At 50.4% G+C, this 25,747-nt stretch overlaps 1 protein-coding gene across 5 annotated transcripts in view; it reads left to right on the plus strand.

Annotated features, from left to right (window-relative positions):
- The window catches only part of NAT10 (N-acetyltransferase 10), a 38,384-nt gene extending 15,642 nt beyond the window's left edge, over window positions 1-22,742 (plus strand). For all 5 annotated transcript variants that reach the window (XM_077863547.1, XM_077863550.1, XM_077863548.1 and 2 more), the window contains 20 exons: window positions 992-1,085; window positions 1,209-1,307; window positions 3,969-4,105; window positions 6,905-7,029; window positions 7,497-7,647; window positions 7,953-8,049; window positions 8,910-9,026; window positions 9,836-9,937; window positions 10,033-10,107; window positions 10,915-11,031; window positions 11,953-12,086; window positions 12,284-12,332; window positions 15,787-15,883; window positions 15,962-16,072; window positions 16,979-17,151; window positions 17,622-17,741; window positions 18,021-18,119; window positions 18,496-18,569; window positions 19,347-19,430; window positions 21,947-22,742. In XM_077863547.1, the coding sequence (XP_077719673.1) occupies window positions 992-1,085; window positions 1,209-1,307; window positions 3,969-4,105; window positions 6,905-7,029; window positions 7,497-7,647; window positions 7,953-8,049; window positions 8,910-9,026; window positions 9,836-9,937; window positions 10,033-10,107; window positions 10,915-11,031; window positions 11,953-12,086; window positions 12,284-12,332; window positions 15,787-15,883; window positions 15,962-16,072; window positions 16,979-17,151; window positions 17,622-17,741; window positions 18,021-18,119; window positions 18,496-18,569; window positions 19,347-19,430; window positions 21,947-22,055 (2,164 nt within the window). In that variant the 3' untranslated portion in view covers window positions 22,056-22,742. The remainder of the gene's footprint in view (window positions 1-991; window positions 1,086-1,208; window positions 1,308-3,968; window positions 4,106-6,904; window positions 7,030-7,496; window positions 7,648-7,952; window positions 8,050-8,909; window positions 9,027-9,835; window positions 9,938-10,032; window positions 10,108-10,914; window positions 11,032-11,952; window positions 12,087-12,283; window positions 12,333-15,786; window positions 15,884-15,961; window positions 16,073-16,978; window positions 17,152-17,621; window positions 17,742-18,020; window positions 18,120-18,495; window positions 18,570-19,346; window positions 19,431-21,946) is intronic.
- Window positions 22,743-25,747: the final 3,005 nt, after the last annotated feature.

Here is a 25,747-nt window from a genome sequence, read left to right on the forward strand (position 1 = left end):
TTCGAGGAGCTTCATTTGAGAGTGTGATGTTCTTTTTTTTTTTTAAGATTTTATTTATTTATTCATGAGAGACCTAGAGAGAGGCAGAGACATAGGCTGAGGGAGAAGCAGACTCCCTGTGGGGGAGCCTGGTACAGGACTTGATCCCAGGACAGTGGGATCACGACCTGAGCGGAAAGAGGACGCTCAGCCACTGAGCCACCCAGGTGTTCCCTTTTCTGTTCTTTTGCCCTGGGTGGAAGATTTATGCAGTTGCCAGGAGAGTGTGTACTTCCAACTTCACATACAGAAATAGACCTAGAATTTACCATGTCCTCATGTGCATTGTCTTCCTTGGTGCTCCTAATCAGTCCGTAAGCATTTCACAGTTGGATAACCCGAGGCTTGGGGAGTTTTAGGAGTCACCGAAGATACCCCAGCAAGTCAGTGGTGATAGTGCCGGGGCTGAGCACAGCCCCTGACTGGTAGTCTCTAGTTCTTGCTGCCTGGCGGTAGCAGTCAGCACCTTAGCCTTTAGCATCCTTTACACCCACCCAGGGTCCCCTGCATGTCCGCTGTGGCCTTGACCTGAGCATCTGGCTTCATGGTTTGATACCCCCTTAGCACAGCTAGTGATGACTGTGAGGCCACCCTCTTGTCCCAGGACATAGGCTTGAGAGGTAGCACGCTGGCTCTGCAAACTGAGGGAGTTGTGTCCAGGCACCTGTTGGCAGTGTGCTTTCACAGATGTCAGGAGCTAATTGCCAGGACATGCTACCTTCATGTTGTTCATGTGTTTTCATTCATTTGGGAGGAAAAATACACTCAGATCTGGAGTTGCTTTACTTTTCCTCCCTAAAGAGTGTTCTTTCTTTCTGCCATTATCTCTGATAATCACCTGTGTGACGGGACAAACCGAAATTATGTTATGTTCCTTTTATGTTCCCTAAATGGCCCTTTTGGATTTCTGATCGTTAAAAAAAAAATAAAATTCATCCTTTTCTTTTAATAGGTACTCCAATATCTTTGTTACCTCCCCAAGCCCTGATAACCTCCACACTCTGTTTGAGTTTGTATTTAAAGGATTTGACGCTCTGCAATATCAGGTAGGAAATTAGGATAAGTACTTATTTGGATTCAGTGCTGGGTTTAAATCTAGGTCAAGTCTTTGGAATGCCTGTTTACTTTTAGTTTCTAAAATTTGTCATTGATTTGACTCTCTCCATCAGGAGCATCTGGATTATGAGATCATTCAGTCTCTCAATCCTGAATTTAACAAAGCAGTGATCAGAGTGAATGTGTTCCGAGAACATAGGCAGACCATTCAGGTGAGGCCAGTTCTGAAACCCCTGGGTGGAGCCAGTGTCCTGCTGTGTTTAATACTGTCCTTTTATGTCCTGTGTAATGGTGTATACAGTGTTGCTGTTTTATGACAAACTTGATGCAGATTTTTAGTCTCTTCTCAAGGAAAACTTACAAACAAACTAACAAATGAATGTAGCCAGGTTGGAAAGTTACAGCTTTATCCCTTGAAAATTGAGTAAGTCTTGGGATTGCGAGCATGCTGATCAGCTAAAAGAACTGACATTAATTCTGCTTTTGCTTAAAGTAGATTTTGAAATGGTGCATCTGTAACTAGAACAATAGCTTCTCCATTTAAAAGGAAAAAAGAACTTTGCAAGATGTACTCTGAGTCTTTGTGGTTTAGCCAGTGGCCTATTTTCCTTTTTAAACAGTGTTTCCCTGAAAGCCCTATAAATCTCCAGGGCTCTGGAAGCCTGAACGGTCTGCGCTTGTCTAAAGGCTGTAATTTTGTTCAGTTGTAGAGAAGTATCAGTGTGACAGGCTTGCAGAAGGGATGGAGGCCCCTGGGCTTCTAGTGCAGGAGGCTCATCGATTATTTTTGGACTTGGGGTGGGAAGCAGGCCAGGGAAACTTGGCAGTTTATGACCTGTATGCCCGCGAAGGCATGTGTATATGCCTGTCAGGGAGGTATACGTTTCATCAGAGGTCCAGATTGTAAATAATGGTTTTTATGCCTTTTACCTAAGGATCTTAATTTTTCCTTACTAGGTCTCTTTCTAAAATCTCTTCATTCTGTACATTTCTTCCCACTTTTGCCAGATTCCCTCAGCCTCACCTTTTGAAAGGAGGGAAGTCTGATGGTGGGGTGGGGTGGGGTGTCCTGGAAGGCTGTTGACCAGTAGTGAGAATACAGAGACCTGTTGAAGTTCTACAAAGATATACACAAACCAAAGAAAGACAACATTACCCTGAAATGCCCAGGTTCAGCCCTTGCTGCTCTTTGGATTTGTAATCAGAGACCCCCTTAAATGGCCAGAGTCCCTTTGTCTCCAGGCTGGACTTTAAATACAGAAGAGGTGACCTGACTTTTTATGAGGCTCCACACAGGTCCCTTTGAGGCCTCCTTCTCCTTGCTGGAAATTGAGAAAAAGACGCATATTAGATTAAAGTCGGCTACGCCTCTCCGGGGGGCTGCTTTCTGCTGCTTTTATGAGGTGCTTGTTGAGTTTTTCCCCTTAAGAGTCCAAGACATGGGGCCCTATGGAGAGTGTGTATTTGCTGTTAGAGTTGAGTGGAGTTGCTGTTTCCCTGATCCATCCTTCAACTTCCCGCAAAGCAGTTAGATCTTATTTGTAATGAAATACTTCAGAAAAGCACAGAGGTGAAGGTAACACTCAGAATCCAGGCACGTAAGCCTAAGAAATGTTGAAACTTTGTTGTTTGCTATGTTCCATATTTTAAAAGTCATTTGTATTTTTGTCTTAAAGATCTAGAGCATCAGAGACATAGGTGAAGCCCCTCTTGTACCCCTCCCCATCCCATTCTGTCTGTCTGCCACTCCCCATAGGTAACTCTGCTCTGGGTTGGGGTGTTTCCTTTCAGTTTGTGTGTTTGTATTTTACTATGTAATTAGGCATCCATGAATGTTAACATACTGTGCTTGTCCTTTCTCGGCCTGCCTTGATACTCAGCATTTGTTTATAAGATTTGTCCAGGTTAAAGCTTGTAGCTTTGGTTGATTTGAAGCATTATATGTTTATACTACTGTTTATGTTTCTAGGAGTGGAGCGGTTGGATTTAGGGTATGCATAGATTGCCCCCTTTATTAGATTTTGCTAAGTTCTCCGAGAATTTTAGGGGAATCCCTGGGTGGCTCAGCGGTTTCGCGCCTGCCTTTGGCCCAGGGCGTAATCCTGGAGTCCCGGGATGGAGTCCCACGTCGGGCTCCTGGCATGGAGCCTGCTTCTCCCTCTGCCTGTGTCTCTGCTCCTCTTTCTCTCTCTATGTCTATCATAAATAAATAAAAATAAATTAAAAAGTAATAAATAAATTCTTCTTTTAAAAAGTATGCCAGTCTACCTTCCCACCAGCATTTTTGTTTTTAAATTCTTGTTTTCCTCAAGTTCTTACCAACATGGATTGTTTTATGACTATTTAATTTTTACCTGTCTGCATGCGAAATGGGATCTCCGTGTTGTCTTTGGCATTGCACTGATTTCTAGTGAGGTTGCATGTCTTTATGTTGGTTGGCTGGTCAGGTCAACTGTAAAATACCTCTTTGTGACCTTGCACCAACTTTAAAAATAGCAGGAAGCCCTGAAGAAACAGTGCTATCAGTAGTAGGCCAGGCACCAGCCAGGGCATTTTTCCAGATTTCCCTGATCTTTCTCTCAAGCAGCTATCAGGTAGGTATTTCCTTCACGTTACAGGCACAGAGTCTGAGGCTGTGAGGCTAAGTGACCTGTCCAGGGGCACATAATTGGTGGTTGAACTTCTGAACCCAGGTGTCTGGCTCCAGGCCCATTCTGTTTTCTCCTGTCAAGGAAAAGTAGAAAGGAAAAGTAGAAGGGAAGAAGAACTGGGTAGGCGGAGGGAGGACAGAGAGTGGCCTTTATGAGGCCTCAGGGATCACAGCCATGGCCCTGGGGTGGCTGGGTCATAATAGAAGCTTTTCTTCCCCACAGTATATACATCCTGCAGATGCTGTGAAGCTGGGTCAGGCTGAGCTTGTGGTGATAGATGAAGCTGCCGCCATCCCCCTGCCCCTGGTGAAAAGCCTCCTGGGTCCCTACCTTGTATTCATGGCATCCACCATCAATGGGTAAGCACCTTGCTCCCGTTGTAAGCTCTTACCCGTTAGGTGGCATGAGTGAACATGCCTGGGTTGGGGCAGATGGGCCCAATTCCCGAAGTCAGAGTCGTAGGAGCTGCGTCAGTCTCTCCTGGGGCTTTTGCCCACTGGAGCCAGTCTCTTTAATGAGTGGTGCCCGCCTCTGGTCTGACCGTAAATAGGCCACCTGAGACTGAAGAATTTCATAACCCAGGTGGTAAGGGTCTCATTCTGTCTCTGGGCCTGATTAGGTGCCAGAGAGCACACAGCAATACTAATGTCATCTATCTTAGAGTGATGTGAAAGTAGTGTTACAGCAACTATTAAATTAGTATAAGACAGAAGTCTTTTTTTTTTTTTAAAGATTCATTTATTTGAGAACAAGGTAGGGGGGTGGGGCAAAGGGAGGGAGAATCCTAAGCAGACATCCCCACCACTGAGCATGGAGCCCAACATGGGGCTCAATCCCACCACCCTGAGATCATGAGCCAAAACCAAGAGTCAGATGCTTAACCAGCTGAGCCACCCAGGCATCCCCAAGACAGCAGTCTTATAATGGCTCGAGAGCTTTGTTTAGATACTCAAAATATTCAGTTTATGCTTGCTGTAGAACCATTAGGAAAAATAGGTAAGCAAAAAGAAAAGTTACTGATAGTATCACTGCCCAAAGAGATAACTTCTGTTAGAATTTTGTTACACATTTTCTACGCATTTTATTTTTTTATTTTGAACAAAAATGTAAACATAATTTACATATTTTTTAAATTTGCTTTTTAATGTAAGAATATAGTGTGAACTCTTTCTAGGTCAATAAATGTATATTCAATATTGAAAAGATTTCTGTGTGGAAATCACATCTGGAAGAGCTAATTCTGTGTTACAGATTTATTAGGGTGTCTGCTTACACTGAAAATATTTAGATAAAAAGGCTTTACTTCTTTTGCTAACAGTTTTATTGAGATATCATTCATATACAATTTACCCACTTTGACAGTGTAGTTCAGTGGTTTTTAGTATCTGCCCAGAGTTGTGCAGCCAGTCCCACAATCCATTTTCACCAGCCGTAAGAGAAAAGCCATACTCTTTACTTATCACCCTCTAGTCTCTCCTTAACCCCCTACCATAGGGAACTGCTAGTCTGCTTCCTGTCTCTATAGATTAGCCTATTATAGACAATCCATATAAATGGAGTCATACAATAAGAGGTCTTTGGTGACTGGCTTCTTTCACTTACCATGTTTTCATGGTTTACCCATTTGTCTTGTATCAGAATTTCCATCCTTTAAAAAAAAAAAAAAAAAAATTTCCATCCTTTTAATGGCCAAATAATTTTTCATTGTATGTTTATACACATTTTGTTTCCATTCATTTGTTGATGGAAATTTGAGTTGTTTCTATCTTTTGGCTGTCAGGAGTAATGCTGCTGTGAACATTTGTGCATAGGTTTTCTATGTGGGCATGTTTTCAGTGCTCTTGGGTATATATATATATATATATACACACACACACACACACACACCTAGGAGTGGAGTTACTGGGTTAGATAGTAACTTTATGTTTAACTGCTTGAGGAACCAACTAGACTGTTTTCTCAAGTAATTGCACCACTTTAAATTCCCACCAGCAACGTATGAGGTTTCCAAGTTTTCCATATCCTTGCCAGCATGTGTGTTTATATGTCTTTTTGATTATAGCCATCCTAGTGAATGTGAAGTGGTGTCTCATTAGGGTCTTCATTTGCATTTCCCTATGGCTGATGATGTGGGGCATCTTACCATGTGCTTATCTGCCATTTGTAGATTTTTAGAGAAATAGCTATTCATATCCTCTGCTCATTTTTCTGTTTGATTTGTCTTTATTGTTGAGTTATAAGGGTTCCTTATATATTCTAGATGGAAGTACCTTACCTGATTTATGGAAATTTTCTTCTTTTATTTTTTTCCCCCCACTTTCTTGAAAATGTCCTTTGAAGGACAAAAGAGTGTTTTCTTCCTTTTTAAATAAGTAAATGGAATTCCTTTGAGAAAGCTTTGTTACATGTGGCAGGGAAGAGAATAAAATAAAATACCTCCAACTTCCGATTTTCTGACCATTTTCTAAAAATAGTATTTGAGTAAAAGGGAGTGTTTATATAGTCTTTAAATATTATCAGTGAGTATCATGGGGTGATGTAATCCTGAATAAAAAACAAGCCCCACTGAGCACTGCCCCCACATAGTCACCTAGGCTTTGATTGAAGGAGGAAATACAAATGAGAGGACAGAGAGAAGAGGTTTCTTTTTTTCCCCAAATTTTTGATGGTTGTTTTATGTCACCTTCTCCATTAAAGTAGTGATGAAAGGAGTTGCTGAGGTGGTGGGTTTATTTCTTGATTTTCCAAACCGGAAGTGCTCTCTGCCTGTCTTCAGGTGCGTTCCTTCAGTGGTGCTCGCTCACTCACTGACCATTCAACAGTGTCCCACATCATGCTGAAGGCTTTCCTCACGTCATCTTGGCAGTCTTTACTTTTGTAATTCACAGCACTGTCCTTCCTGTGAGGTGTGTAGAATAATCCTTTTGAGGATGAGGCTTAAGACTTCCTTGCCCAGAGGTGCTAAGTAGTAACCCCAGACTTGAACCCAGGCCCCGCTGGCCCCCAGCTGAGCCCCCCACACTGCCTCGTCCTCTGTGGCCATGCGCATGCTCTGACGGGAGTCCAGAGGGCAACAGGATGAGGAAGCTAGTTCTCCATCTTCTCCAAGAGAGTGCGTTCGGGATGCCTTGCCTAACGGCCTTTGCTTTTGCTCCTAGCTACGAGGGCACTGGCCGGTCCCTGTCCCTCAAGCTGATTCAGCAGCTGCGTCAACAGAGTGCCCAGAGTCAGATCAGCACCACTGCTGAGAACAAGGCCACAACGACAGCCAGACTGGCATCAGGTACCCCCAGAACTCTGAATGGGCCCGTCCACAGCAGGTCCCTACAGATTCTCTTATGGGATCGTCTCCTCATGTCACCATGGGCGATACCAGACTGTCCTTCCGTCAGGCATGGAGGTTAGGTCTCCAGGAGGTAGAGTTGCTTTCCTCAGCAAACAGCAGGCCAGTGACCGGATGGAACCCTGACCTGGCCTTCTGGGTCAGGCCCTTGTTTGTCACTGCCTCGGAGCATGGTTGCAGTGACTTAGTGTTATCCCCGCGGGAATTGGTGTCATGGAAAATGAACACCCCCTAGAATAGTTTAAAAACCACTCAGTTTAAATTCTCAAGCCATATTTACACAGGCGTGTGACAAAGAGAAAGTAGAACATTTGCCTTGCTCTTTTAGACAAAGCACATTTAATAATTGTTTTTCCTCGTGTGTGTGTGTGTGTGTGTGTGTGTGTGTGTGTGTGGTTGGGGAGCAGCGCGAACCCTGCATGAGGTCTCCCTGCAGGAGTCCATCCGATACGCCCCTGGGGATGCAGTGGAGAAGTGGCTGAACGACCTGCTGTGCCTGGATTGTCTCAATATCACCCGGATAGTCTCGGGCTGCCCCCTGCCCGAGGCCTGCGAGCTGTATCCTCTGGCGTCTGGGCCCTGTTATGGGAGGGTGGGGGGGGGGGGAGAGTGGGGGGCGAGGCAAGCATTGAACAGAAGGTCTCAGCCTGTTGTTCCATAGGCTGCTACTCCAGGGAGAGGGGGAAGTTGAACATTCTCCGTTTCCTTGCTGTTCCTTCCTTACAATATGGGGTTTCTATGGAGGACACGGGGCTCTTCCTTCCAGGCTGGAGGCAATCTGCGTATCCAGGTCCCTTTTGGAAGCAGTATGCCCTATTTTGGGCACTCTTTGATATGTTTTAGTTGCTTAACTCCAGATTCAGCTACTATGTTAATAGAGATACCCTCTTTTGCTACCACAAGGCCTCTGAAGTTTTCCTCCAAAGGCTAATGGCCCTCTATGTGGCTTCTCACTACAAGGTAACTGCAGTTAGCTCTCGGGTGAACTTCAGCTCTGACAGTCTCCTGTTTGGCTTTCCATATCTGTTATTACCTGGTGGCTCAGGTGACCATTGTACTGGGACTTAGGTGTCCTGATGTTGTCAAGGTCCACTGATCTTACTGGAGAGATTGCATTTCCTGTTGTTGTTTAGGCCTGTCCTGGGCTTCTAGCTTTGCTTCCAGAGTGGAGGCAAAGTGAAATTCCTGCACGTAGCTCCGTGCTTGGTAGCTGGGGAGGGTAGAAAGCTTTGCCTGTTTTAAACCAGGTTCTTGTGTTTCTCACTTGTCTGCTAACCAGTTAGGTTCAGATGACGTGGCAGTTGTTGTCTGGGGGTGCTGACCCAGCCTTGTACCTCTGGGCTATTTTTAAGGAGTGCCAAATGAGAATTTAGAGTATTCGAAAGTCTTCAACACTGAAGGGCATGTTGGGAAGAACCCTACTTGAGGATCTAGGTAGCATTTTTATGAACATCCTTCAACGGAAGCCTGAAGAGTTGGTGTTAGAAGTGGTGATAGGTTTTCTTGAAATAGCCTCTTGGCAGGAAAAAGTTCACCCCCCAGCTGTGAAATCCACAGTGCTGACGAAGTAGTCCCCTGCCCTCCTCCACAGCATCAGCACTCACGTAGAGATGACAGCAAACACATGGGGCAAAGTCCCACCTAGGCCATTTCAGAGGGTCTCGGGCTGGCTGGCCCACATACTAGAAAAGCACTTAGCCGGATTTCAGCCTACCGCTTGGCATTGGGGAGGGCGGTGCTCTGGTCAGCCGAGGACTCTGGCCTCTCGGGTAAAGGACAAGAGGAGTAGTTCTCACCAACTCGTGTTTGTGCCCCCACAGAACTCCCCCAATGATCTCCAGATGCTTTCTGATGCACCTGCTCACCATCTCTTCTGCCTCCTGCCCCCGGTGCCCCCCACCCAGAACGCCCTTCCCGAAGTGCTTGCTGTCATCCAGGTATGATGGCAGTGATTTGGGGAACCACTTAGGAATCAAAGATTAATGGCTCAGTAAGTGGCACGGGAGGGAAGGTGTTGATTCTTGGCGTGGAGCCAAGTAGCTGAGCAAGGCAAGCAATGAGGGTACACAGAAGGAAACCACCACTGACGGAAACCCAGAGCCCCACTATGGCGGAGAGGTGAAAGTCAGAACTGGCCACTTGCATTTTGACTTAGGGCTCCTCCTGAAACAGAACTGTTTTTGTCTGTTTTCCTTCTCTATTACCAAAGCAATACATGTACTTCTAAAACGAGAAGATACAGATTGGAAAAAATAATATTTTAAATGCCTGGCATGTACTTATGCATTTCTATATTATTTTCCCTTTTCATAAACATGGGATCGTAGTGTTTGGGGCTTGTTTTTTTTTTTGCGCAATGTGTCGAATATTTGTAATCTGCATAGTTTTCAAAGGCTGCATTGCATTTCATTTATGAACGTACCATCCTGTGTTTAACCATCCTCCTATTAGACGTTAGTGTCCTTGAGAATTTGCACTGTTTTGTACAGAGCCGCAGGAGTGCACATATGCACACTATGTAGATTTTGCTCTCTGGGGCAGGAGGATGTCTACCCTGCCTCGTTCCTGAGGGCATCAGTAATGAAACTTCACTGGAAGTGGAGGAGTCTGATAACAGGGTTAAGCCTGAACTGGAGTGGAAACAGCTGGCCTCGTCGGGGAAGTAGCAGCAGAACATTGAGGATGTTCTGTGAGTGGGCTCTACACCTGCTTCTGGCCTGTCTGCCCTGTCCTACTATCCCCGTAGGTGTGCCTCGAGGGGGAGATTTCCCGCCAGTCCATCTTGAACAGCCTATCTCGAGGCAAGAAGGCTTCGGGGGACCTGATTCCCTGGACAGTTTCAGAACAGGTGCTGTGCTGTCCCTCATACCCCCACGTGAGTGAAGCTGACGGTGTCGGAGGATGTATTTGATGCTCACTTACTGGCTTGTGTCTCCCACACAGTTCCAAGACGCAGACTTCGGCGGCCTGTCAGGTGGAAGGGTTGTTCGCATTGCTGTTCACCCGGATTATCAAGGGGTAATGTGTCCTCGTGCCTCTCAAAGGCTGCTGTGCTTTATTAGCTCAGCTGTGTTGCTGGCAGCTCGTTAGGGCAGGTGTATTTGGTTGTTTGGATGGAAGGTTGGTCAAGGAGTAAGAAGTTCTAGGGACTCCTCGGCCATGGACAGTTTCCCAAGGATTAGGGGTTGGCGGGTGGACGGACTGGTTGTATATACTTGCTTTTCTCTTGTGAAGACAGGACACTTGTGAACCTGACCTACAGTCAGGATTTCTAAGAGACAGGAGGTAACCTGACCACAGTTACCTCCTGTCTCTTAGAAATCCACCGAGGAGTCAGCTGTGGAGATGTCTGTTTTGGGCTTGCTGATCTGTGGACCAGAAAGCCCAGCCAGCCATCTTCATCTTCTTGCTCAGGCTAGGTGGTGTGAAAGTGAAGGTCATAGCGTGCTCGTTCTTTGAGTCTCTGCTTTGACCTCAGTGAGAGATTTCATTAATTCTCTGTCAAGTGTAGTTTGACTCGGAGTGAAGGCTTCCTGGAAGCAGTACGGGGTGTAGAGGGGTTTAGAGAGATTGAGAACATTTGTCTTCCTTTTTTTTTTTTTTTTTTTTTTTAAATTTTTTATTTATTTATGATAGTCACACAGAGAGAGAGAGAGAGAAAGGCAGAGACACAGGCAGAGGGAGAAGCAGGCTCCATGCACCGGGAGCCCGATGTGGGATTCGATCCCGGGTCTCCAGGATCGTGCCCTGGGCCAAAGGCAGGTGCCAAACTGCTGCGCCACCCAGGGATCCCAACATTTGTCTTCCTTTTGTGCTTGCTCACAGATGGGCTATGGCAGCCGAGCTCTGCAGCTGCTGCAGATGTACTTTGAAGGCAGATTCCCTTGTCTTGAGGAAAAGGTCCTTGAGACGTCACAAGAAATTCACACCGTCAGCAGCGAGGTAATTGCCATTGGCTGAACTTGTTCCCAGGACAATGGTTCTCTGAGTCTTCAGTATCCAGAAGTGTTCAGTGGTCTTTGCCCTCTGAGCACTAGCAGATTTCCTCCTGTTTTAGAGAAGCTGTGGCTTCTCTAGCTGGCCTCTGAGTTGAGAACCTCCAACCAGCATCATCAGCATCACCTGGAAACTTATTAAAAATGCCAGTTCTTGAGCCTTGCCCCAGGCCTCTGAAATCAGAGGGTTGGGTGGGGCCCCGTGATCTGTGTCCCAATGAGCTCCCAGGTAATGCTGGTGTGTGCTCCAGCTTCACACCGCTGCTCGGCAGACTCCTCGTGTCACTGAGCCCAGACTAAGGCAAGTTGTGTCTTTCTTGGTAAGATGCTTAATGCCAGGGACGGCGACAGGTTTGCACGCACGGTCACTTGATTTTCACTGTGTGCCTATTCAGACGGGCAAGGGGCTTGTATTTAAGGTCTGGCCTAGAGCTTTGTCACTTCCCAAGTCACAGAGCCACCTGGTAACAGACCTGGATCTTCAGAACCCTATTTCTGTCTCTTCTTACATTTTTAGGCATTTAAAACATAAATTTTATTTAAATTCAATATGCCTATGTATAATATAATACCCAGTGCTCATCACATCAAGTGATTTTTAGGCATTTTGAAACCGTGTGACCATTTTCCTGAATTCTGGGTTTGGAGCAGTTTGCTTTCATGCATGTCCAGGTGTTTGCTATACTTGGGCATGACCACTAGAGCTAATTAATGGTGCCTGTATTTTAAAAACCAGGGAACAAACAAAGAAACCTGTCCCAGTTTTTGCTGTGTTTAGGTCAGAGCCTGGTACGGTGCGGGTGCTTGGGAATGTCACTAAGCTGCTGCTTTGCTGGGTGGACTGGGTTCTCTCCCTGGTATCCTCTAGGCCGTCAGCTTATTGGAAGAGGTCATCACTCCTCGGAAGGACCTGCCTCCCTTACTCCTTAAGCTGAACGAGAGGCCAGCCGAGCGCTTGGATTACCTGGGTGTGTCCTATGGCTTGACCCCCAGGCTCCTCAAGTAAGCATTTGCTTGCCTCCCTTCCTGGTGTCACCCCATGGCCTTGGTGTCCCATAAACGAGATCCTGTGGGTCGTGTGGTCTGCCTTTCCATCCCGTGTGCTTATCATCCATCTGTTGACTGCCCTGCCCGTCTTCATGGGTCAGTCAGTGCAGTTGGGGGGCACATGGTGACCTGCTTTCTTCGTATCTTTGCAGGTTCTGGAAACGGGCTGGGTTTGTTCCTGTTTATCTGAGACAGACACCGGTGAGTGAGGCAGAGGAGGGGTGTGGGTTTGCAGTTACAGTTGGTGACAGGCCTGTCCTTATACGAGCCCTGGTGACTCTTGCTGTGCTCTGAGTACGTGTGCCTGTGCCTCCAGGAGGATTGTTCTGATGGGCAACTAACAGCCATCCTCCCTGAGAGGCCATGTAGTCCCACACTCACTCTCATCTCGTGTGATGCCCACCTGGTGTGTGCCTGGCTTTGTGCCTGATTACAAAAATGGCAGAAGTGCCCATGCACTTCTTCACTCAATTCTGGAATGCTGCAGCCTCCTTCAATTTGTGAAAAGTAAAGCAGTGTTTTTAGGAGAGGGTTGCAGGTGGGCAGATGCCTATTATAAGCTGGTATCTGAGGGAGGGCTATGACTACGTGGATGACCAAGCCATGGAGATTATGGAAGGAGGAGTTACTGACTGAGAGTCCATAAAAAAAATCCCTTCATTTACGCCCTGCCGTGAGCAAGATAAGTCACGAAGCTTATTTTCTTTTTCTTTTTCATTTTTTTTTTTAAGATTTTGTTTGTTTATTCATAGAGACACATGAGAGAGAGAGAGAGGCAGAGACACAGGCAGAGGGAGAAGCAGGCTCCATACAGGAAGCCTGACGTGGGACTTGATCCCAGATCTCCAGGATCACACCCCAGGCTGCAGGCCACGCTAAACCGCTGTGCCACTGGGGTTGCCCATGAAGCTTATTTTCTAATGGGTAGAAATGGGCGACAAGAAAGTGAAAAAAATGAGAAATTTTCAGATCATGCTATGTGCCATGAAGAAGACGACTAAACACTGAAACTGTAGTGTGCTGAGTGGTCAGACTTCCGAGGAGTGTCCTTTCCAACTGGATCCTGAATGGCCGTAGTGGACTGGCCATTCCCGGAGAAAAAGGGGTTTCCACACAGCGGCTGCAGCAAGCGTAGTAGGGCCTGAGGTGGAAGTGAATGGGTGACTTGAAGGAGACAAAAGAAGGCTGGCGCAGGTCCTGGTGGGGGAGTGAGGTTGTGTAAGGACTCTGTTTTCCTCCTGTCCAGTTGGAGGAAGATGTTGAGCTGTGACTGCCATATAGACAGTGGACGGTGGTGGTCTGAGAGTGGAGGCAGGGAGATGGGTGGCTGAGAGGACGTGGTGAAGGTGGAGAGAAGTGGCGGAGACCAGATGTGTTTGGGGGTTGAACTGATGGATTGAATTGTAAGATGAGGGAACCGTAAGAATTCCTAGGGTTTTGGCCTGAGAGTCCAGGTGAGAAACTGGAAGGTCTGGAGGTGTGCTGTTTGCTGAAAAGAGCTGCTGGAGGAAGGATAGGTCCGGAGGTCACAGTGGAATGCTCCGGCACAGTGTGAGGTGCTTGTCAGATACTTGATGGGAAAATGGGACAATTAGTTGCCTACAGGAGTCTGGTACTCCAGGGAGAGGTTGGGGCGGAAGATGGAACTTGGGGGCATATTCTCAAAAGCATTTACTCCCTGGGATCGAGGACTTTGTTTTCTTCACACCTGTAATCCCAGCACTTAAGAGCATCTACTGGTAGAGTAGTACTGTGTTCAGTTAATACTTTGGTTCAGTGAATGACTGTTTTTAAAGTTACTGAAAACTGGGACTGAAAGTCAGCTGAGAAGAGGGTGCGTCCTGGACTCTCCAGCCTTCAGAGGAGTGGGTCAGAGACAGGAGCAGCCTTGAGCTGGAGGAGAAAGTAGGGGAGGGTATCAGAAGCCACGTTTAACCAGTGTTTCAGGAAGGGGGTGGTGCTTGGGTGGCTCAGTCAGTTGAGCGTCCAGCTCTTTTTTTTTTTAAGATTTTATTATTCATGAGAGACATAGAGGCAGAGATATAGGCAGAGGGAGAAGCAGGGTCCACGCAGGGAGCCTGACATGGGACTCGATCCCAGGCCTCCAGGATCACGCCCCGGTCCAAAGGTGGTGCTAAACCGCTGAGGCACTCAGGCCTCAGCGGTTTAGCATCAAACTCTTGATTTCAGCTCAGGTCATGATCTCAGGGTTTTGAGATCCAGCCATTTTGGGCTCTGCAGTAAGCTCAGTCTGCAGGAATTTCCCCTCCCCACCTCTCTATCCCTGCCCCCGTTTCACCTGCGTGGATATGTGTCTACTCTCAAAAAAAAAAAAAAAAAGTAAAAAAGAAGGGGAAATCTGTGGCTGTGGGAGAGCAGGTAAGCTAAGGACAAATGGCCAGTGGACTTGCTGGCAGTGTTGATTAGAGGGAAAACCCGCTGCTGTGGAGCTGAGGGATTATCCCCACTGGAAAGAAGGGCAAGTGAGAAACTAAATGATTTTTAAGGGAAGCAAAAGGGAACAGAGAAACCCAGGTAGCTGCAAGTACATCAGCATTAAGTGGAGTTTGTCAGATGGAAGATTCTAGAAGATATTTTACTGCAGGGCATGATTGTGTAGAGATTGGGCAAATTGTACAGATGACGGGGGTCTGATGGTAGAGGCAAGGGGAGCAGGACCCTGAGTGCAGGAGGAGAGGTGGCCACCTCGTCCTTCTCAGCAACAGGGAAGACAGACAGTTTGGGCACAGAAGGTGTTGGTCAGCTGGTTGAGTTGGTGTTGGGAGGATGATGTTCTCTTCCGGTTGCTTCTGTTCTCCCAGGGAGGGGAGGCTGTCAGCTGAGAGAGGGGATGCTGGAGGTTTGATTCTTGGAGCAAAGTCAGTGTCCAAGGACGGTGCCCATTTGAGTGTGTAAAGTGGGCCTGGTGAAGTCCACAGGCTGTTGGGCTCTTCAGTGTGGGCACAGAGCAGCTCCCGGATGGGCCGGGTCCTCGGTAGTGAGCTGCATTGCGGCGGGGCTGCAGATTGGCCGGTCAGCTGCGAGGAGAGTGCGGACGGTTGCGCTCAGCAGACACCGTGGTTTATGCCTGGGCTTTTGTGCTGCGCTCCGCTCGTCTGTGACATGTGGGTGTTCTGTTCTGTGAATGCGCTCTGCTCGAAATGCATTAGATATTTCCATGGTGTGGAGTTTTGTGGTGGTTGTGTAATAAATATTTAAAAACCCGTGCCCATTATTTTAACACCTAAAGAAGCTTGCATTTGCAAGCTGATTGCCACTCAGAATTCTAGGTTTGGGGGTGTGGAGGATAGGATCATGTGGAGTTTAAGCTGTAATGACTGTGAGTTCAGAATCTGACCGGATGTGTGCGAGTGGCTCCCTGGGTCCAGAGCGGACCGCGTGCTGGGACGATCTGAACCGCTCTGCTCCGCTGCTGTGGCACCTGCCGGGAAGTCGCGGCACCAAGTGGCCTTTGACAGCTGTCGTGGGGGACGTGGGGGACGTGAGGCTGTGGGGAAGGTGCGGGCAGTGTGTGGGAGGCCCTCTCCCCGCTGCGAAGAGTGCGTCCTCCTGCCCTGCCTGCTTGCCCTTCAGCAATGACAGATGCTTCACGAGAGGGCGTTCTTGGTGCCAAGTGGGCATTTGTGTTTCCCAGAATGACCTGACTGGGGAACACTCGTGCATCATGCTGAAGACGCTGATGGAGGAGGATGAGGCTGACCGGGGAGCCTGGCTCCCGGCCTTTTGGAAAGGTAAATTGGATGGGAAGGGGGGCAGTGAGGTAACAGGCTGGGGGCCCCCCGACCTCTGACTGTGGTTGTATTCCACAGACTTCCGAAGGCGGTTCCTAGCCCTACTGTCCTATCAGTTCAGCACCTTCTCGCCTCCCCTGGCTCTGAACATCATTCAGAACAAGAACCTTGGGAAGCCAACACAGCCCGGTGAGCTGGGTGGACTGGCGCGGGGGGCTGGTGGGGGTTTGGTTTGTGGAAGGAGGAAGTGAGGTGAGGCGGAGTGTGGTGGGTCCAGGAGGAAGGCTGGCTTGGGAGTTGAGGGACAGATTCTAGGCCTGCATCTCCCACTGAGCTCCCCACTCCTCTCCACCCCGCCCCTCGTAGACCCTGCTCTGCCTTATGGGCACTGGTGCCCATAGTACCTTCCATCTTCATGACAAGACTTTGGGGAGGTGATTTGACTTCAGATGTCAAACAGGTCAAATAGGTAGTTAATTATGTACGTCCTGTGAACTAGGGTAACCAGCTCAGTTCTGAGGAGGCTCGGTCTCCTGTAAATAAGCACATGCACCCAACCTCATGTGGCTAACACATGGATAGTGCTTTGGACCTGTAAGTTCTGTTCGAATATTTAAAATATTAAAAAACAGATCATTAGTATTAACAGCTGTAGATTTTTTTTGTGTTGCTCATTATGTGTGTGTCGCTTTTTTTTCTATTACATTTTGATGGAAAAAATCTGTGTTCTTTGAACTGAGCAGACCATACACACTTTCTGTGAAGCTGGGTCCTGAGGAGAAGTGGGGAAGGACTGTTTCCTTGGTCTGATGTGTTGGTGCATGAAACTCTGAGCGAGGGTTGTGTGCCAACCGTCCCCACTCCCTGCGTGGCCTGGAGCCACCTCCCCTCTGCAGGAGGAAGGTCGGGGCTGCCCGGGGTGTGTGTTTTGTCGGTGGACAGGCGCTTTCAGGCGGCTCCTTTCCTACTCTGCTCTGGTTCAATCCCTGTGGAGGAGCAGCTGTCTGTGTGCCCCCCTCCCTGGGGGCCATCATGTGTGTTATCTTGCGAAGGCATCTGGCTGCCCTGACCTGTCTGGCTCTGTTCCATGTATAGCACTGAGCCGGGAGGAACTGGACGCCCTCTTCCTCTCCTATGACCTGAAGAGGCTGGAGATGTACTCCCGGAACATGGTGGACTATCATCTCATCATGGACCTGATCCCGGCCATCTCCCGGTTGTATTTCCTAAACCAGCTGGGGGACCTGTCCCTGTCTGCTGCCCAGTCGGTAGGTTATGTGTTGCTTGTGTGATGGGCCATGGCTTGGATGCTTTGATGTGATTTTGTGCACGTAATTGCTTGCGGTTCTGATAGGTGGGTAGTGTTCTCTCCATTTTACAGGTAGGGACACTTGGACTCTGCTCAGTGATGTGGAAGAGCTGTGGTCTGATCCCACACTCTCCCCACCCGCCACACTGCCTTGATTCTCACTGTAACTTAGCAGAAGTTAGGGGTACCCTGAAATTCTAATGCAGCCCGGAAGCAGCTCTTGTCAAGATAATTAGTTTGAGGATTTCAGGAAGGGGGAACATTTCTTGGTGGTTTCAGTAACGGGATGAAAGAGAAGATGCCAGAATCGACCGTGCCAGTTGATACTTGATACCAGATAACTGTGGTCAAGAGAGAGTGGTTCCGATGCCATTTTGATGGGCAAGGGCCTGTCCCGGTGGCCACTTCAACAGATTTTCCATCCTCCAGGCTCTTCTCTTGGGAATTGGCCTACAGCATAAGTCTGTGGACCAGCTGGAAAAGGAGATTGAGCTGCCCTCTGGCCAGTTGATGGGACTTTTCAACCGGATCATCCGCAAAGTCGTCAAGGTACTATCAGTCCAGGTCAAGGTTTGGGTCTGTTTCAAATAATTTAACAAGCTCACTCCTAGCCTTAAGATAAATAGATGTTAGTTAACATTTGGCTGTGTTTGAGTGTGCTGCGCACACACACACGAAGACCTAGGGGGCAGGGCTTCAGTTGTGTCTGTGGTGTCCCATTGCATGTGTGTGCTCTGTAGTACGTGAAGTGGGTGCTAAGTGACCCGCAGCCGAGGGGCTGGGTCTCTTCTGCGGCTTCATCTTCCGCCCCCGGCCCTTGTCTTGCAGCTGTTCAGTGAGGTGCAGGAACGGGCCATTGAGGAGCAGATGGTGGCCGTGAAGGACGTGGTTATGGAGCCCACGATGAAGACCCTGAGTGATGACCTGGTACGCTCCCGCTGCAGGCCTGGCCCTGGGGCCGTACACCCTGTCCCCTGGAGGAGGCGTGCTTCGCCCTGACCCGGTGGTGGCGCTCTGTAGGTGGGAGCGAGCGCTGGCTCCCAGCACCTCCCTGCCCCGCGTGTGCTCCGGCTCTCCCTCCTCGACGAGCACGTCCCACTGCACGTGTGCACACCGTCCGGCAGCTGCTGCCGACAACTTCCCGATTGTCCTTTTAGACTTTTCCAAACGCACATTTTATAGTCCTGCATCTGGTGGCGGAGCTGTGTGCTCCTCCCCGGGATACTCTTGCCCCTTCACGTTTTTCTGTGCTTCGTCCTCTGCTTGCCCCTGACTTACTCTGTCTCTCGGGCTTGGACTGCAGGATGAAGCAGCAAAGGAATTCCAGGAGAAACACGAGAAAGAAGTGGGGAAGCTGAAGAACATGGATCTCTCTCAGTAAGGCCCCTGCGGGGCTGGTGGGGAGTGAAGGCTCTGCCTGGGCTGTGAGGACCCTCACGCCTGTGTGCAGGCCTCTTCTGATCCCCCTCCGGGCGCCCTGGCATCTGTTGCAGGGCACTCTTTTAGAAGCACTCAGTTAAATTAAACTTCCTCCTTCACTATTTGCAGAATTTTGGAGGGTTTTTCCCTGAGGTGCCTTGGGAGGAGGATGCTGAGTGAGGAGCATCCACTTTCAGTGGCCATGCTACTGCCTGAGGCACAAGACTCCTTTCTCTGGTACCCTCTGCGCACTAGGACTCCCGGTCCCCTTGGAACTTCAGCCTTCCAGCTGTTGTCCGCTCTGTGGACTGATGGGAATAATGACTCTAGAATTAGTGGCTTCTGAGCCCTCTGACCTGCAGCCCCGTGGCTGAGGCGGCTGTGCCCTCCACTTTGAGCTCTCAGGACCTCGACCTGCCAGCACTGCTAGATCCCAAGGAGATGGGGCAGGGAGGCCTGATCCCGGGGCCTGTGAGCACATGCCTGAGGGCGGGAGTGAACGGGCGACTGTGGGGCGACCAGAGGCCCCCGACTCCTGCAGGCCTGCTCCTCGGGCGGAGCCCGTCTCCTGGAGCTCGGCTCCGGCGTTCCCTTGCCGTCTGTCCACACCGATGCAGCTCTCCTGGCTTCGTGGCAGTGTGTTTCTGGAGAGAACGTGTAGCTGTCGTCTTGCAAGCAGTCCCTTCTTGTAGGCAGGCTTTGAGTTTTGTTTTTTTGTGTTTTTGTTTTTTAAAGATACATAATCCGTGGGGATGATGAGGAATGGAATGAAGTCTTGAACAAAGCGGGACAGAATGCCTCCATCGTCAGCCTGAAGAGGTGAGGAGGGCCCCGTGGGCCCGGACGGGAGGCTTTCTGGTTTCTGTGCTTCTCTGGTGACTCACTAGGAAAGAAAGCTTTGAGGGACAAACCCCTTCTCCTTCCTCAGAGGGTTGCTGCTTCGGAATACTGTCTCTGACAGACGGGGCGGGGCCACGGGGCCGCTGTGGCCTCAGTGTGGTGTCCCGTCACCCTCGGAACAACAGCGGTGGCTCTTTTATTACCAGCGCTGCTTTCAAGGTGAAGTGACTGAGGCCGCGGGGTGTTCAGTAACTTCCGGAAAAGCATCCAACCAGTGAGAGGCGGAGCCGGGCTGGGGCCCAAGCGTGGCCACTGCCAGGCTGGAGTGTGACCTCCCACATTTCTTGCTCCTCGCGCTGATGGTTCTCCTAGTCTCCGGCCTTCAATTTCTTCAGCCTCCTAAAAATCGAGGGCGCCCCCTAAGGGCTTTTGTTTATGTGGGTTGTATTTATCGTTATTTCCCACATTAGAAATGAGAAACCGAGAAAAACCACTCATCCAAATTAATAGTCATGGACTCTCTATTTTGTTGTTTTAAAGATTCTTGGCCACAAAAATCTTAGGGTGTCACTGTGTTACGTTTTTTGCAAATCAGTACTGTTTGGCTTAATAGAAGGCAGCTGGCTCATCTGTGCCCACATTCGGTCTGGTGCCACTGGAAGAGAACAAAAGTGAAAGGCAAACATATTTATGTCGTTATGAAAATAATTTCTACCTTGGGGCCCACCTGGAATGGAATGGTCTGGGGGATCTCAGGAGTCCCTGAACTCTGCTTTGAAAACCTTCCTCTCCAGCTGCTTCTCTGCAGAGAGGGGAGTATTTGTAGATAATGGCTTCTTGGGCCAGAACCTTCCTCAGAGTTCCGTTGGGAGGAGAATGAGGTGTCCCCTGCTCTGGGCCTCAGAGATAAACTTCCACATCTGGTTTGGGGTTAGTAGGAAGGTGAGTTCTTGGCATTGCCAGAGGACAGGATCCCTTAGAGGATTTATCTGGAAACCCAAGTCTTGCAACTCTAGGAACTGTAGATCCTGTCTCCTGCAGTCTCTGTAAGTTACTCTGGTATATTGAAGGTTCCAGCATTGGTGCCAGCCTCACTTCCCAGATGCTCTCCGATGTGGCCCAAGAGCCTGCTGTCTGTGGGTCCTAGTTTCTGGTTTGGACAGTACGGCAGATGCAGCCCAATGCCCGTGATGGCCCCGGCCTCGAACATGGGGCTTTTTTTTTTTTTTTTTTTTTCTTTTTTTTGAGGGGTGGGCATGCCTGCCTGCCACCATTCCACCTCTAAGGAAATAGGGACCGGAAGAGGTTATGTAACCAGCTCCCAGAGCGTTCAGGGAGGCAGAGCCAGGATTTAAACCTGAGTGTGTATCTCTTTTTTTTTTTTTTTTTTTTTTTTAATTTTTTTTTATTTATTTATGATAGTCACACAGAGAGAGAGAGAGAGAGAGAGGGGCAGAGACACAGGCAGAGGGAGAAGCAGGCCCCATGCACCGGGAGCCTGACGTGGGATTCGATCCCGGGTCTCCAGGATCGCGCCCTGGGCCAAAGGCAGGCGCTAAACCACTGCGCCACCCAGGGATCCCGAACATGGGGCTTTTGACTGGAACAAAAGGCCGTGGCATGTGCTTGGTGTGGGTGCAGTTGGTTCCCAGCTCCTCCAAGCTTGGCTCGCCCTGCCATTTGTTCGGCTGTCACTGCTGGTGAGGGGCCTCCCGAGTTCCCTGACTTTTGTGGTAGTTGGTGCTTTCAGGGCTCCGAGGAAATTGCCCTCTTGGAGGTACACACACTGCTCTCTATCGTCATATCCTTTGAGGCCTTGCTCCCCCAGCCTCAGGTCAGGTCATTCAGGTGATGTTAGTGGTCTGTGGATGCTCTCCGCCTGGGGGGGGGTGCTTGTGCCCAGGGCAGCAGGCCGCTGAAGAGGAGCTGTAGCCTGTAAGCGGGAAGGAAGGTGGCCATTTGCTGAACGGCAGCACTACCAGGCTGGCCAGCTGGAACGTAACCTGACTTACTACTCCTGGGGTTTCCCTCTCATTTAGGAAAACTAAAATAATGCCACATTGGAAAGTATTATCAGGGTTTCCTGGGAGTTTCCTTGGGATCATCGGGATAGTACATCTGCTTTCCAGGGTAATCCTGAGTGGTGAGTGCTGGGAGGGAATCTTCCTTGGGACGCCTTAGATTTTTCTTGAGGCTTTGGGAGAGGCGCATGAGCAGTACTCCAAAGAGAACTCCAATTTCAGATGTTAAGGCAGAGATTGTTGCTGGGTCTGAGGAAGAGCCGGCCAGGGCAGGAACTGGGTCGGCACGGCCCCCCAGCCCATCGCCTGGCTTGCAGATAGGCTTGCGGAGAACGTCTGTGTCTAATGTCATTCATGTTTCGGGCGGTGGAGACCCTTTCAGACCAAGCAAAGCAGCCTGAAAGATGGTACAGATCTGTGCATATTTCATTTTCTTCCTCTTTCTACTCATGGTTTGTTTTCTCCCCCCTCCAGTGACAAGAAAAGGAAGCTAGAAGCCAAACAACCCAAAGAGAACAAAAAGCTGAAGAAAAACAGAGACATGAAGAACAAAAAGGATCTGAAACTGAAGCGGAAGAAATAGCGTGGGCATTGGTGGCTGACGCGTAAGGAGGTCCCCCCCTACTCCCTGGGCTGTCCCTGGCCGGACTGGGCCGCTGCCTGGATTGTTAAAAGCCGCAAGAGTCCCCATGAGAGCCGGAAGCTGGCCGGGAATTCCATCTTTGGGCTGAGTTTGGCTTAGGGCAACGTCACTATGTGGACTGCCGGCTCACTTGGAACTCGATGGCTGGGCAGACCTCTGGCGCTGCCAAGGGCCTGTCTCCCCTCCTACAGCAGGCCTTTTCCCTCCGGAAGTTCCTATTTTTGCTCTGGGCCCAGCTGTTTTAGCTCCTCGCACATGTAGGAGCCACACTGACTCTGGTCCTTTCTTAGGCGTCAAACACAGCTTTCTGGTGATGCCCAGGAGGCACCGGTGCAGCCCTGGGCCTCTCGTCGTGGCCTTGTCTGCACACCGTGAGGCCTAGAGCAGCAGAACTCTGGTCCCTGTTCGTGCCCTGGGGTTTGCCATAAACCCTGCCACTCCAGGCTCCATAGGCTTGCTGCTGCCCCCTGTCCCAGAAAAGCCTGAGCTCTTAGGCTTGAGTCCCCCCCCCCCAATCTGTTATTTCATCTATTTGGAAAAAAAAAAAATGTTGAGCAAGACCCTTTTGCTAGCACGGGTGAGGGAGAGAGAATCTATTTTTAATAAATAACAAGCTGGAAAGACCAACTGCCTCTGGGTGCTCATTGGCTCCACGTAGGTGGAAGTTGCCCCTCGCCCTGTTGCTTCTGGTGGGTCCTGGCTGCCTTGTAGACTTCAGAAAGTGGTGCCAAGGCCAAGGGTGGGCAGTGGCCAGGGCTTCCCAACCCAGAAGCCTGGGGGAGACATGGCCGGCACCACCTGCGTGCGCTGTGGTCCTTCGGAGGGACGTGCTGTGGCTCCTGGGAGCTAGCTAGCTGTGCTTTTCCTCCTGAGCTCCTGTCAAGGTCGTCCCGTTCCTTCCCTCTGTTGGGGACAGAAATTATATGGTGGCTTCACACATACTCTGGAGTGTCTGATGGTAGCCTTTCCTGGTTCCAAACCCAGTACTGTGGTGCTGAAACCTTGACCCTGAAGGTCCTCTGCTGGTTTCTGATCCCTGCCCCTGAGTACGTGACAAGCTCAAGGTGGAAGTCCGCTCGGCTGTGCCCTCGTTCTGGTCACGCACGTGAGCTGATGGCGGCTCCCCAGCAGTCTTCAGCTTCCATGCTTGCTCTTCTTTTTATCTGGAAAATTCACACAGAGGCCTTAGTTACTGATCTTCCTTGGTTTTTCACAGAATTTAAAAGGTCTTCTGTTGAGTCCAAAGACCCTTTTCTCAGCCATGATGTGTCCTCCAGGTTCCTAGAAGTCTAACTCCCGGCAGGGAAGGAAGGGGAGCTTCTGGACCAAAGAGGCTTAAATGCACACCACCCCGGACTCGCTGCCGCAGTGAGGAGGACAAATTCCCTGGACTAGGGACACCCCTGCACCCGGTCTGCACAGGCCTAGGGGCTGTGCGTCTCCTGGATCTGCAGGTTCCCGCCCGCAGACTCCATTAGGTCTGCAGGAAAGTTTGCTGAGAGGGGCAGCGAGAATAATTTTTGATTCACTTTTTTCAGCTGAGTGCCTGAGCCTGTCTTTCAAAGAGGATTCTCTTAGGAGAGAGGCTTTAAGCAAAGTCAGAATCCTGGATGGTCCGAGCTGGATGACTTCTTCAAAACCGTGGGGCCCAGAGCGGCTGAGCCCTCGTGCAGCCTCTCCAGCCCTGAAGCCTGGCTTGTGCTCCGCTCCAGGGTGCAGGGAGAGGTGCCCTGGAGCCAGACCTCCTGGCTCTGCCCCGGGTCTCACTGTGGCCTTGGGCATGCCCCTTACCTGTGCCCGTGGTCCGGGCGCACGGCCGGGAGATGGAAGTGGTAGTGATCCCTCCCACCTCCTGGGCCCTTGTGAGGAGTGAGAGGAGTTGGGTGTGAAGAGCGGACAGTGGTGCCTGATGTCCGGCAAGTGTTCCAGAAGTCTCAGTCACGTGGCCTGCTTCTGCATAACCAGAGGAGCTGCTCGGTGACTCACGAGCGCTAAGCCTTCGTCAGACGGGCTTTGTCGAACACCGCGACCCAAGCTGAAGAGCCCCACTTGGGCAGCAAGGAGACACACCCTGGGGGCAGACCTGTCACCCTGGGGGCAGACCCGTCGGGGCAAGGTGGTTCCTCAATGCGCTGAGACCTGAGGCTGTCTGCCCGTCTGGCACAGACGAAGCGAACATTTCTCCTACCGCGTGCAGTCGCGGCCCTTTTACTCACAAAGCGTATGTTCCCAAACAGGCCTCTGCCCTTCAGGGTGGTGATCTTGGGTTCTCCTCCAAACTTGAAAAAGCACACCTCCCCAGACCTCGCCATCTGGCCCCCAGACAGTGACATCTGTATGGCTTGGCTGTCTCGGGGAAGGTTGGTGGGAGATGAATGCAGGCAGGCAGGCTGTGAGCGCCGGCACCGGACGCCACGGGGCTCAAGGAGCTGAACAAAGATTCCCAAGTGCTCTCTGTCCCCCGAGCCCCCGAGCCCCCGAGCCCCCGAGCCGGGAGCGGGCTCCTGCCGGCCTGCTTCGGTGCTTCCATGTGCAACTGGCCCCGCAGCCCTGGGGAGTCTGGGGGGACCAGGGGGTGGGCACAGAGGGGACTCAAGGGGGAACGTGGTGTGGATGGCGTGGGCTGTTGCAGCTGAGCGCTTCTCTGTGGTCCTGGCCTCCTGGCCTCTGGCTGGCACTGGGGAACCAGCAGGGGGCAAAGGAAGGGGGGGGCAGGAGCCCTGGGGCCCCTCCTGCCTGGAGGCCCAGCCCCCTTGAAAGATTCTGATTTTTTCTATTTTTAAAGTAGGCTCCACGGCCGGCCACACAAGGCTTGAACTCATGACCCTGAGATCAAGCCCTGGCTGGATCGAGTGGGACAGATCGAGTGGGACGCCTACTGACTGAGCCACCCAGGCCCCTCGGGCGGGAGGTGCTTTCTCAGTGTGCTGCTCACGCAGGCTCACGTCCTGTCCCTCGCGCTGCCCCCGGAGGGAGGACCCCCGAGCTCCCTAGGTACTTGGCCGAGGTGTGTCGGGGGTGGGGGGGCAGGAGGGGAGGACGGACTTGTGACCCAGACCCCTGACGGGCCCACTGCGGGGGGCCAGGCTGGGTGGGGACAGCCCCTGACCCTCCCTCAGGGGCCTCTGCCCAGGGCGCCAAGGGGTGCGCCTCCTTCCTGTAGCCCCCAGAGGGCGCCGTGTGTCCACGCAGGCCTTCTCCCCGGGGCCAGGGTCCCGACAGCAGCTGGTCATTGGGCCTCTCCCGGACTGACCCCAGTGACGCCCCAAGGCCTTTAAGCGGCCCCCGGCTTCCGAGTTCTGGCCTATGGGGTCCTGAACCACAGCCACCGGTCCGGTGTTCCCAGGGAGCTTTGGCGCTGCGCTTCCTGCCTCAGCACGCATTTCATTTTTTTTTTTTAAAGATTTATTCATTTATTTATGATAGACATATATAGAGAGAGGTAGAGATACAGGCAGAGGGAGAAGCAGGCTCCATGCCGGGAGCCCGACGTGGGACTCGATCTTGGGACTCCAGGATCGCACCCTGGGCCGAAGGCAGGCGCTAAACCACTAAGCCACCCAGGGACACCCCTCAGCATGCATTTCAGAGAAATTTTATTCCTGCCTGGACTTTGTACCTAAAACAAACTA

This window comes from Canis aureus, chromosome 21 (genome assembly GCF_053574225.1).
Source record: "Canis aureus isolate CA01 chromosome 21, VMU_Caureus_v.1.0, whole genome shotgun sequence".
Taxonomy (NCBI): Eukaryota; Metazoa; Chordata; class Mammalia; order Carnivora; family Canidae; genus Canis; species Canis aureus.